The 12,504-nt window shown below is 42.8% G+C and overlaps 1 protein-coding gene across 2 annotated transcripts in view; it reads right to left on the bottom strand.

Moving 5' to 3' along the window:
* Nucleotides 1-514: 514 nt before the first annotated feature.
* Nucleotides 515-12,504, bottom strand: part of LOC122813194 (fizzy-related protein homolog) — an 806,647-nt gene continuing 794,657 nt past the window's right edge. For both annotated transcript variants that reach the window (XM_044085371.1, XM_044085370.1), the window contains one exon: nt 515-922. In XM_044085371.1, coding sequence (XP_043941306.1) covers nt 881-922 — 42 coding nt within the window. In that variant the 3' untranslated portion in view covers nt 515-880. The remainder of the gene's footprint in view (nt 923-12,504) is intronic.

Raw genomic sequence — 12,504 nt, forward strand, 5'->3', positions numbered from 1 at the left:
AGCCTCAACTACCAAAGACTTGGGTTTAAGTCATATCTGCAAGAGGAAGCTGACACAGATCTCAAACTTACTGCATTTACACATGATGTTCATACTTCTGGACACAACAGTAGGACTATTATAACATCTAAATGTGTAACAAATGTGACAGTATCTACATAAAGAGTGAGTGAAGTCTTCTATACGAAGAAAAAATGGTTTATAGCTTTCTGTACGTTACCTCAATAGTAAAGAGTAAAGAAAGGATATCGACTGTGATGAGGAGACAGATATTATTCCAACGTATCAGTGCTTCTCATATGTAATTATAAAATACCATTAGTAACCACGGCAATCAGTTAAGTGAGCTGTGATGACTTTAAAATTAATCTGCTTTGTAAAAATAACTCTGAGTATCACTGAAATAAAACATAATGCCCCTATGTGATCCTTCCTGCTAAATATTTAACCTGATAAGGAACTGATTGTTGCTACTAGTTACCAAACTGTAAAAGAAAAAGGAAATGACACAAGGTATCAAAAACAGTTTACTGGTCCTCTTCCAACTTACCAGACAGGCCAATCAACTTGCCTTATTCTCTCCCAATGTCATGTGTTTTTTTAGAAAATTTTAATGTATTGAATGTTCCATAAATTAAAAATGAAACGGATAAAAAACATGGCATTCAGTCCATGAGGTAACCCTTGTACATGACTCATCTAGCTCCCTGGATGAAAAACAAATGAGTGGAACAAACATGGCATTAAAAGCATCTTCAAGGATGGATCTCATTTACTGGTTGTATGCCACCTGTCTTCAATGTTTTTGATGACACTTCCACTGGTTTTCAGGAAACGAAAATGACATTTCTGCTTTCCTGTGTGATGGAATCATTCTATCCTACCGTATCCTGGTGAAGAGGTTGAGGACGGATTTCGATTCCTGGGGAAAGTCAGAGTGACAAAGATAATTAAAGATAGTATCCCTTGATTTTGGCAGTTAAAAATCAAACTATATGTAATTCTGAAGCTGGGTTAAACACAGATTATCATAAAAAAGAAACCAAGTGAAATAAGCAATATACTTATATTGCAGGAATTCATGAATGACTACTGAATAAATGTATTTTGGTCATAAGGGTTACAAGAAACAGTTTCCAAAGAATTACTGGTTCAAGTTAACAAAGGAAGCCTTTTCCAAAACATATTTAAGCTTCCTGGCAGATAACATATGGATACATGTTCTACCTATATGCCTTACACTTGGCACAGTTCAGACAGAGGGCATAAAGTTACTCAACAATTTGTCTCGAGTTTCATTCTCAGACTGACTGCTGCTGCCCCTTAAAACAGCTACATTAAACAAATTTGCCTACAAACTATTTAATGTACTAGTTATTCACCATTAAAAAACATTTTAGAGAATGCAAAGGTAATAATAAATACACATTTATTAAAAGTGCATTATTATGTCTTCAGTAACAACATTTTAAGAATATGCGAACTTTACATTTACTTACACATTTCGTAAATGTTGCACCCCTTACCACTAAGACCAAACAGAAAGTCAGAAAACCTGAAAATATTAGTGCCATTAGAGAAGCTCAGATGGAAGAACACTGAACACCGGAAAAAATATGTTTCCAGAACATTAACGATTTGGGAAGATTGGTGATGACCCGGAACTTTTTCTTTTTTTTTTCTTGTGGGTGAATGCTTTTTAACTACCAATAATGTACAGATTTATAACAGTCCTGAAAAATCTGGTCTTACTTAGCTGACTTAGACAGAAACACACACAAAGCTGGACACTTCAATATGCTTCAACCACCATCCCACACTCCCTTAAATTTCTGCTTACTCTTCACTGTTTTCATAATCACCAGTAACATCTCTTATTTTGCATTATTAAAAGCCCTTCTAGTTATACATAGTTTAACACTCTTACTAGTGTAGCACAATTAATGTAATGCTTGTGCAAGTACTACTTTCTTGAATGGTGTGCAAGTACTATTTGGTGCAAAACTACTACTTTGTTGCTATGAATGTATAAAACAGTAGAGACTAAAACAGCTAAGTGCTTGCAGCAGTTGGAACTGATATGAGACACCTACCAAACTTCAGTTAAGAGACAGCTTCAGCCCTACACAATGAAGATGTTTGTCTCTCATTGGACAGGGAAATATAACCATGTTACCAAGAGTAGGGACTCTTAATGGGAGTGAGTAGCTCTAGTCAACTTGCCCATACTGGGAGAGGAAGGAATCTGAGGCTTGCCAGAATATCAGCATTATGAGTCTGATGAGATCTGTGCTACAAAAACAGTGTGCCTCTTTGTTAGCAGGTTATCCATGTATAGAAGCAATTGAGCACCTACTGATGGTTAAAGCTGTGTAGATTGCAAGACTGTCACAGGGTAATGGGGGATTTGGGCATACTCACTAGCAACAGTAGTTTAATACCACACCAGTGTCCTTGATGTCCTCACTGGCTACATATGTGGGTTGTGTGGAGGCTGCAGGAAGCTAAGGTGGGTCAGTCCTGGTGAAATGGAGAGGAGCTGCTGGCAGGTGATGATGCAGGCAGAAAAAAAGTAAGTATTCTTAAAAGCTGCAAGCTGGAACATTATATTGGAAGAGACAGTGGAATAACAAGAAGATACTTGAGAAGCGAAGTGAAGGACATGTTGGATTTTACCTGAGAATGTTATGGACATCTGGTGGATCTAGAACAGAACAGTAAGACTTTGTTTTCTTGCTGCAAACTAAAGTTTATTTTCATTTTACCACTGTAAGTAGAGTTTTGCCTCCAATATGAGTTCCTGAACTGGACACAATTTGATTATTTTACCAAATCACAAGACTTTCATTCCTGCCTTGCAGCATGCAAGTGCAATGCATTTGATAATAATTTCCCCATACAACTGGGGGGGGGGGGGGGTACTTGTTCTTTTGTGTAAGTGAACTATCACCCTTTTGCTTGCCAAGCTGGGGAAGTGTACAAAATCTCTGGTGCAGAACAGTACAGCCCTGATGCAGTCCATGATAACCTTTCACAAAAAACAAACTGTCAATAAACATTTGGTCAAACTCTGGGAACAGATACACATTACCATTTGTGCTGGACACGCCAAGGACCACTCTGATCTTGATGGTGACATTGAGGAACATCTTCTTGATTTTCAGAGGCATGCTACCCAGAAAAAGTGGAGTCACACTGATTCACCAAAGATTTTGTTTTCCCAATTAAAACGGTGGCCCTAAAAGCCTACCCTGAAATTAAAGGTACAGATTTTTTGGACTAGAAAAAAAAAAGACAAATAGCTAGGGCTGCTGTGTCTTGTTAATCATAAGCATTACAATTCCATAACTAGGGCATTTAACAACTACAAAATGCTAAGAACTCAAATGCCTGTTTTAATAATCACACAAGTTTTCAACTTATTGATAGAAACATAATTAAATAGCAAAGACAAATGATAGTAATTTTAGATGTTGTCAGCCCAATTACTTACATAAATGGTACTGTCAAGAGTGAGTCCAAGAAAACTAATAAGTTAATTGTTCTAACTGAATGACTGTTGGCTAGATAAGCCTAGTTCAGGGCTGAGCAAACTATACCTGCAACTAGAAAAGTACAGTCGTGTACACTTACCATAAATGTAGATGTTCAAGTGTATTCACTGTTGCAGTCATTACATTTGGGTTATCCGCTTGCAGGTAGCCCTCAGTCAGCCTGATTAACATCATTGACATCATTAAATCAGTTTTTCTTGCCCCAGATTTCAGGTGCCCCCCTAATGGGAAGTAATTAAATCTATAAATATACAAGGTTATACCTCAAACAAAAAAAAATACACCAAAAAGCTTTTAAGCATTGAAAAGAAGAGAAGAGGTATAGCCAAACGAAGTCAGGGGGCTGGAGGGAGGGTAACCAGGACTGCAACAGTGAATACACTCGAACATCTACTTTTATGGTAAGTGTACACAACTGTACTATGTTCTTCGTGTTTCACTGTTGCAGTCATTACATTTGGGTAGATTCCCAAAGCTAAGGATAGGAGGAGGAATTTAGATAGTATTAGGACCAGCTATAAGGCCCTGCAAAACTGCAGTGGCAAAGCCAGCTCTGGATTTAGAGAAAATTGGCAAATGGTAATGCTTGGTAAAAGTAGGTACAGAACTCCAGGTAGCAGCTTCTAGGATGTCCCTGGTAGGTACGCCTCTGAGAAAGGCTGTAGAGGTAGATGCAGCCCTGGATGAGTGGGATCTGATCCCCTGTGGGATAGGTTTTCCATGGTGCTTATAGCAGAAGTGAATGCAATGGCCTATCCATTTGGAGATAGTTTGCTTTGAAATAGCCTTTCCCTCTGTCCCTGCAGCAAATGCCACCAGCAGTTGTTCAGATTTCCTTTGAGGTTTAGACCTGTCCAAGTAGAATCTAAGTTTTCTGTGCACATCTAAGGAGTGCAGCATCCATTTCCCCTTTGTTCTGTGGATTAGGAAAGAAGGTAGGCAAATGAATGGACTGATTAAAGGCCACACTGGATACCACCTTTGGCATGAAAGAGGGATTGGTCCTGAGGTACACCCTGTCCGCATGAAAAATGATGAAAGGCTCCACTGCCATAAGGGCCTGTAATTCAGATACCCTTCTTGCTGAAGTGATGACTAAAAGGGAAGCTATTTTCCAAGAAAGGAATTTTAAATCGGCAGTAGCAGCTGGCTCGAAAGGAGGAAGGGTGAGTTTCTCCAATACAAAGTTAAGGTCCCAGGCTGGAGTTGGAGCTCTCCTGGGTGGTCTTAAATTTTTGGCCCCTCTGAGGAACTGCTTGAGCAGTGGAAGAGAGAAGAGGGGAGGTTCTATGTTATAATGAGCTGAAATAGCTGAGGCGTGAATTTTTATTGAGGAAAAAGAGAGGCCCTTGTGAAGCATCTCAGTTAAGTATTGTAAAATCTGAGGTAAATTGGGCACTGCTGTGCTCATTCCTTGAGATTGGTTCCAGGCACAGAATCTTTTCCATTTTTCAGCATAAGATTTTCTAGTACTAAGCCTCCTTGCCTCTGAAATGACATCCATCACTGGTTTACTGAGGGGATGGTAAAGGAGAGCTTAGGTAATTAGCCAGGCTGCTAGGTTCAGTGTTTGAAGCTGAGGGTGCAGAATCTGCTTCTCCTGCTGAGACAGCAGGGTAGGAGTCTGAGGCAGGTGCCATGGGGCCAACAGTGACACACTGCACAGGAGGGGGTACCAGTGTTTGTGTGGCCAGGCTGGTGCAATCAAAATCGTCCTTGGTTTGTTTTGTTTGATCTTTAGTAGTACTTTGGAGAGCAGAGGCAGAGGAGGAAAGGCATAAACTGATAGTTTTTTCCAGCTGAAGGACAGAGCATCCACTTTCCAAGCTTGTCTGTGGGGAGTCCTTGCACAAAATTTTTCCAATTGATACTTCTGTGCGGAGGCAAACAGGTCTATATCTGGGCTCCCCCATTTGCTTGTCAACATGTTGAAAATCCTTGGTTCCAGTTTCTACTTGTGTGGGTCCATGAGGGTTCTGCTTAGTCCATCTGCCAGTGTATTTAGTTTTCCTGGCAGGAATTGAGCTTGTAGATTTACTTGGCAGCTCAAGGCTGTGTTCCACAATGCCTAGTCTGCAGAGGGGGTAAGAATGTGTACCCCCCTGCTTGTTTATGTACCACATAACATTGGTGTTGTCCATCTTTACCATTAATTGTCCTGGAAGAATGTGGTCCTTGAAGGCTGTCAGAGCATTCTGTACAGCTAACATTTCTTTATGATTGATGTGCATTTGAACTGGGTTCCATTTGCCCTGAATGCACTTCCCTGCCAGGTGCGCCCCCCCCCCCCCCCATGCATAGTCTGATGCGTCTGTGGTTAGGTTTGGGCAGCAGGGGGTAGTTTGAATGGTAATCCCTTGTTTTGGTGGCAGGCCTCTGCCCACCAAAGGAACTCTAGGCGTAGACAAGGAATGACAGGAATCATTGCTTCTAGATCCTGAGAATGTTGACACCATAGGCTTTTTAGATACCATTGTAGTTTCCTCATATGTAGTCTTGCATATGGAATTAGAAGAATGCAGAAGGCCATGAACCCCAAGGCTTGTAGTAGTTGCCTTGCAGATAGCAGGGTTTTTGTGACCACTTGTTTGAAGTAGGTTGTCAAGTGAATTTGTTTCTCTGGCGTGAGGAAAGCCATCTAGGAAGTCGTATTCAAGCTTGCTCCCAGGAATATAATTTGTTGACAGGGTACCAGGTATGATTTATTTTCGTTTATGGTGTACCCCAGACAAGTTAGCACCCTCTGTACAAAAGCCAGATGATTCAAAGGTATGTCCTGGTTTTCTGCCTGAATTAGACAATCATCCAGGTATTGGTATATTTGAATATGTCTTTGCCTGCAAAATGCAATGACTGGAGCTAGGCACTTTGTGAGTACCCTTGGCGCAGTAGATAAGGCAAAGGGCAGTGCAGAGAACTGATAGTGCGTGTAGCCTGCTTTGAAGCAGAGGTATCTTCTGCAAGATTCTCTGATTGGGATGTGCAGGTATGCTTCCTTTAAATTTAGTGCTGCCAACCAGGTATCTTTGCTTAGCATAGGAAGCAACTGGTGAAGAGTCAGCAACTTGAATTTTGGAATCACCAAGAAGGTGCTTAGAGTAGGCAGGTCCAGGATAGAATTGTCTTTTCTGGGAACCAGGAAAAATCTCGAGTAGAAACCTTGTTCCTTTTTCTCTTCTGGTACCAACTGAATAGCCCCTATGCTTAAGAGAGAGAATACTTGCTTTTGGGCCTCTGCCCACTGCTTTGGAGGTAGATCCGGCCAACTGCTTGGAGTTGGTGACGTGTGGAAGTGAAATCTTTATCCTTGGGACACTATAATTAAAACCTATTTGTCCTGGGTAATGAGTCCTCAGTTCTTTGCATGAAGTGCAATCTTTCCCCCCAAAGGGGCAGTCAGTTGAGAAGTGCTTGGAAGTTTTAAAAAGAAGTCATTGAGACAGTTTACCATAGGGGGAAGTTTTATTACTCCCAAATTTGGAAGTGGAGGCCCCCCACTGCTTAGTCCTGTGCGTCCCCTGGGACTGAAGCCTTGGTGCTCTGCTGGATCTGGCTTTGGACTGAGAAGGTCTGGAAGAGGCAGGAAAGGACCGATTCTTAGAAGGACAATGCCTACTAAATCTTGGAGATTGTACCTGTATAAAGTCTTTAACAGTTTGCATAGATTTAACGTTTTCCTCCATCTTTATAAGAACTTCTTCTGCCTTGTTGCCAAATAGGTGGCCCTGATTTAAGGGGGCATCCAGTAATTTCATTTTAACATGATCTGGCAAGGATTGCTCCTTAAGCCAAGCATGCCTTCTAAGTACAGACCCAGTTACCGCAGCCCTGCAAGATGCCTCTAGTGAATCAAAACCACATTGCAATGTATGTTTAACAACTTGTTCAGCAGAATGCATAAATAAATCCTTATTTTCAGCACAATCAGGAGTCAACATCATTTTCTGTTTAAGCAATCCAATAATATGCAGCTGATACTTTAAATATGAAACTAGCTATTCAAGGCCCTAATGGCCAAAGTTACAGAAGTGTATACCTTCTTATCCCATCTATCCAGCGCCCTGGAGTCTCTATCAGAGGGGGTGGGATTTTTGGCAGTAGTAGCTTTAATACCCTTGGGTCCCTGTGAAATGGTTTCAGGAACCGCAGTAGGATTTTTGAAAAGGAACTTGTGAGAGTCATGAACCCTGTAATATCTATCAGGTTTTCTGGAAGCAGGAGGTAAAGAGTCAGGGGCCATGCTAGATTCTGAAAAGGCATCATCAACAATGCCCAGTACAGGAGGTATAGCTAAAGGCCTGTGCTGGGGCAGGAGTAAGAAATCCCTAAGCCTCTTTTTAGAATCAGAGAAATCCTGACTTTCCCAACGAAAAATCTCCCTGAGAGTATGCAAGGTTTCAACAAAAGAGAAATCCTCTGGGGGGGGGGGGGGGGAGCAGAGGGAATAGGGTCCTCAGCATCAGAATCCTCATAGGTAGATAAGGGTAAATCCTGGTCATCAGAGGAAACAGAAATTTCAGAATACTGGTCAGAAGTATCATAAGCAAACTCAGTCCTAGGTCTCTTAGAGGGGGAAGGTTGGCTTCCCCTGATTAAAGTAATAAGGTCTTCAGTCATTCTTATCATTTGTTCTTTAGGCATAGAGGCCTGATCATGCGGTCTGGGCGTCAGTTTTCTAGGCATGGTTCGAGGTTTAGGCCTTGAAGAAGAAGATGGCGCCGGTTTAATATGCAAGTAAGTAGGCCTGAATACACCCTCAGAAGCCGGTGCCTGCACAGTGGCTCCGGACCCATCCAAGGTAGAGACATCCACAGGTTCCACAGTTGAAGCATCTTGCGGCATACCGGACTCCAAATAGGTCTCAGCAGAGGCCTGCGAATCTGAAGTAGCGGGTATCAGGGGCTGTAAAAGCACCTCACTGAGTACCGGCAAACTGGGCGGCCTGTCTCTGTCTTTATCTTTGCGTTTCTTCGGAATGTCGGTAGTCGGATGGCTTATCGAAGACATATCAGGGTAAATGAACAGAGCACCAAAAAATTTAGAAGCGCAAATATACCGTCGTCAGATAGTTCATGGTTTAAATAAGGCATGAAACCGACAGCAAGGTACGTCGTGGTCGGGGCCTAGGCAAGGAATACAGTATGAATGAAAATCTTTATGAGGTATTTGCTTTCCACAAGAAATGCAATTATTTACTTTTACTGACATCGGTTTAGAGCAAGAAAAAGTTTCCTCAACGGGGTACTTAGCTTTTAGTTGAAGACTTCGGTTCTGAAATTCGAAAACGAAAATTTCAGGAGTCGGCTGACCAGCACTTGCTAACTGTTTCTGCTTCGGGCACCGCATGGCAAGAAAGACTGATGTAATGACGTCGGCTGCATGTTTTATACCCCTGACGACCTGACGTCACGGAAGAAGAGACAGCAACCGACGCAGGACCCAAGCTTTGTTAATCAGGCCGACTGAGGGCTACCTGCAAGCAGATAACCCAAATGTAATGACTGCAACAGTGAAACACGAAGAACATCATGCAGTTAGTAATCTACAAACAACTAGAAAATGTCAGCAAATTAAATAATGTGTTTGAAACATGGAATAAGGAGACACATGTTGCTAAAAACTGTTAACTGGTAATGTTGAATCTAAAAGAAATCTGGCTTTAATCAAGCTGCCAGGAATGAACGTGAATATCATGCCTTTCAAAAATGTAATCTCCAAGATGTTGGTAAAATGGAATGTGATAAAATATCTGATAGAACAAAAGAATCAGTCTGCTATCTACGTGATACCACCAAGTTAGTAAAATATACAGTATTAGTGGATGGGAAGGAAATGAGAGGATTACTAGATTCTGGAAACATAGTACACTTATTGAGTTGCCTTACATCTGCAGACATGAAACCTTAGCTAAGACAAAGGTAGAAGTAATATCTGTTCATGGAGCTAAGGAAGAGTACTCTATAACACATACAGAAACTCAGTGACAACAGCCCAGGTGATATGGGTTCAGTTACTGTCTCAGGCCTTTGATGATGCAGGCAGGGAGGATGGTTGTGCCCATTCTGGAATGGGGGGGGGGGTTGCATATGATCAGGACACATTAGCACTGTTGATGGGAGATGGGAAAAGTACAGTTGTGTACACTTACCATAAATGTAGATGTTCAAGTGTATTCACTGTTGCAGTCATCACACTTGGGTTATCTGCCTGCAGGTAGCCCTCTGTCGGTCCGAATACCAGAGTCTTGGCATTTCTGCGTCGGATGCTGTCGCCTCTTCTATGATGTCAGGACATCAGGTCGTCAGGGGTATAAAACATGCAGCCAACGCCATTACATCAGTTTTTCTTGCCCCAGATGTCAGGAGCCCCCAAAATAGGAAGCAATTACATGGTGTGAAACACTTCCAGTAAAAAGTAAATACCATTGCCATAAGGTATGGCCAAAAAGAGGATAGGTGGAAAGAATAGAAAAGTCAGAGGGCTGGAGGGAGGGTAACCAGGACTGCAACAGTGAATACACTCGAACACTGACATTTATGGTAAGTGTACACAACTGTACTATGTTCTACGTGTTTCACTGCTGAAGTCATCACACTTGGGTTGATTCCCAAAGCTGAGGAAGGGTGGAGGCAGTCAAGAAGTATTGGGGCTGGCTAGCAGGCCTTGTAAGACTGCTGTGGCAAATCCAGCTCTGGAAGTGGCAATGCTTGGTGAAGGTGTGTACAGAACTCCAGGTTGCAGCTTCCCCTGAGGAATGCTGTAGAGGTTGAAGTAGCCCTAGTGGAATGAGTTCTGATCCCCTGTGGAGTAGGTTTTCCATGGTGTTTGTAGCAGAAATTGATGTAGTGTGCTATCCATTTGGAAATGGTTTGCTTTAAAATGGCTGCCCTCTGCCCCTGTAGCAAAGCTGACTAGCAGCTGGTCAGATTTTCTGAAAGGTTTAGTTCTGTCAAGGTAGAGCCTGAGCTGTCTGAGCACATCCAAGGAGTGCAGAATCCTTTCCCCTTTATTCTGAGGATTAGGGAAAAGGGTTGGTAAATGGACGGATTGGTTTAAAGCAACTCTGGATACTACTTTGGGCATAAATGATGGGTTAGTCCTGAGGGAACCCTGTCCGCATGGAAAATAATGCAGGGTTCCACAGCCATTAGTGCCTGTAACTCAGACACTCTTCTTGCTGAAGTGATGGCTAGAAGCAAGGCTGTTTTCCAAGAGAGGAATTTTAACTCTGCTGCAGCAGCAGGCTCAAAAGGGGGAAGCATGAGTTTCTCTAGTACAAAGTTAAGGTCCCAGGCAAGGGTGGTAGCTCTCCTCGGGGGCCTTAAATTGTTAGCTCCTCTCAGGAACTGTTTGATGAGAGGGTGTGAAAATAGAGGTGGCTCAGTATTGTAGTGAGCTGAGACGCCAGAGGCGTGAATTTTAATTGATGAGAAGGATAGGCCTTTGTGGAGTAGCTCTGCTAGGTAATCCAGGATTTGAGGAATGGTGATCACAGCTGTCTCTTTTCCTTGACACTGGCTCCAAGAACAATATCTTTCCCACTTTTCTGAATAGGATTTCCTAGTACTAGGCCTTCTGGCCTCAAGGATGACGTCCAGCACCTGTTTGCTGAGGGTTGCTGGTGGTGTATTCAGGGGATAAGCCAGGCTGCAAGGTTCATGGTTTGTAGCTGTGGATGCAAAATCTGTCCCTCCTGCTGGGACAGCAGGGAGGGGGGCTGAAGTAGGTGCCAGGGTGGCACTGCTGTCAGACTGCGTAGGAGTGGGTACCAGTGCTGGAGTGGCCAGTCTGGGGCAATAAGGATTGTCCTTGGCCTGTCCTGTTTGATCTTGAGTAGTACTTTTGAAAGGAGGGGTAGAGGAGGAGAGACATAAATTGAGAGGTTTTCCCATGTAAAGGATAGGGCATCCACTTTCCAAGCTTGGCTGTGGGGATTTCTGGTGCAAAATTTGCTCAATTGATGGTTTTAGGGGGAGGCAAAGATGTCCACCTCTGGAGTCCTCCACCTGTGGATTAGAAGTTTGAAAGAGTTGGATTCCAGCTTCCACTCGTGTGGGTCCAGTAGATTTCTGCTTAAGTCGTCTGCCAGTGAATTTTGTTTGCCTGGCAGGAACTGTGCTTGCAGGTGCACTTGGTTGTTCAGGGCTGTGTTCCACAGGGCCATGGGTAACCTGCAGACAGGGTAAGAATGAGTACCCCTCTGCTTGTTTATGTACCACATAACTATGGTGTTGTCTGTCTTTATCAGGAGTTGTCCTGGAAGCATAAGGTATTTGAAGGCTGTCAGAGCATTCTGTACAGCTAACATTTCTTTTTGATTGATATGCAGGGGAATTTGTTCTGGGCTCCATTTGCCTTGAATGCATTTGCTGCTGTGTGAGACCCCCACCCATAGTCTGATGCTTCTGTTGTCAGGGTTTGGGAGGCGAAGGGTTGACAAAGGAAGTTCCTTGTTGTGGTTGCATGCCTCTGCCCACCAAAGGAACTCTGCCCTTAGATAAGGAATGATAGGAATCAGTGTTTCCAGGTCCTGAGAATGTTGATACCAGAGACTTTTTAAGTACCATTGAGGTTTCCTCATATGCAGTCTTGCATATGGAATTAGTAGAATGCACGAGGCCATGAATCCTAGGGTTTGCAGTATTTTTCTTGCAGATAGCTGGGTTTTGGTGGCCAGTAGTTTGTCAAATAAGCCTGTTTTTCTGGAGTGAAGAACGCCATCTGGGAAGTTGTGTTCAAGCTTGCTCCCAAGAATACAAACTTTTGGTTGGGCACCAGTTGTGATTTCTTTTCATTGCTGGTGTACCCCAGAGAAGTTAGAAGTCTCTTTACAAATGCCAGGTGCTGAAGTAGCAATTCCTGACTGTCCGCCTAAATCAGGCAATCGTCCAAGTATGGGCAAATTTGAACATTTCTCTGCCTGCAGTATGCAATGGCTGGAGCCAGGCAC

This window comes from Protopterus annectens, chromosome 10.part0 (genome assembly GCF_019279795.1).
Source record: "Protopterus annectens isolate FY-2018-M chromosome 10.part0, PAN1.0, whole genome shotgun sequence".
NCBI classification, from domain to species: Eukaryota; Metazoa; Chordata; order Ceratodontiformes; family Protopteridae; genus Protopterus; species Protopterus annectens.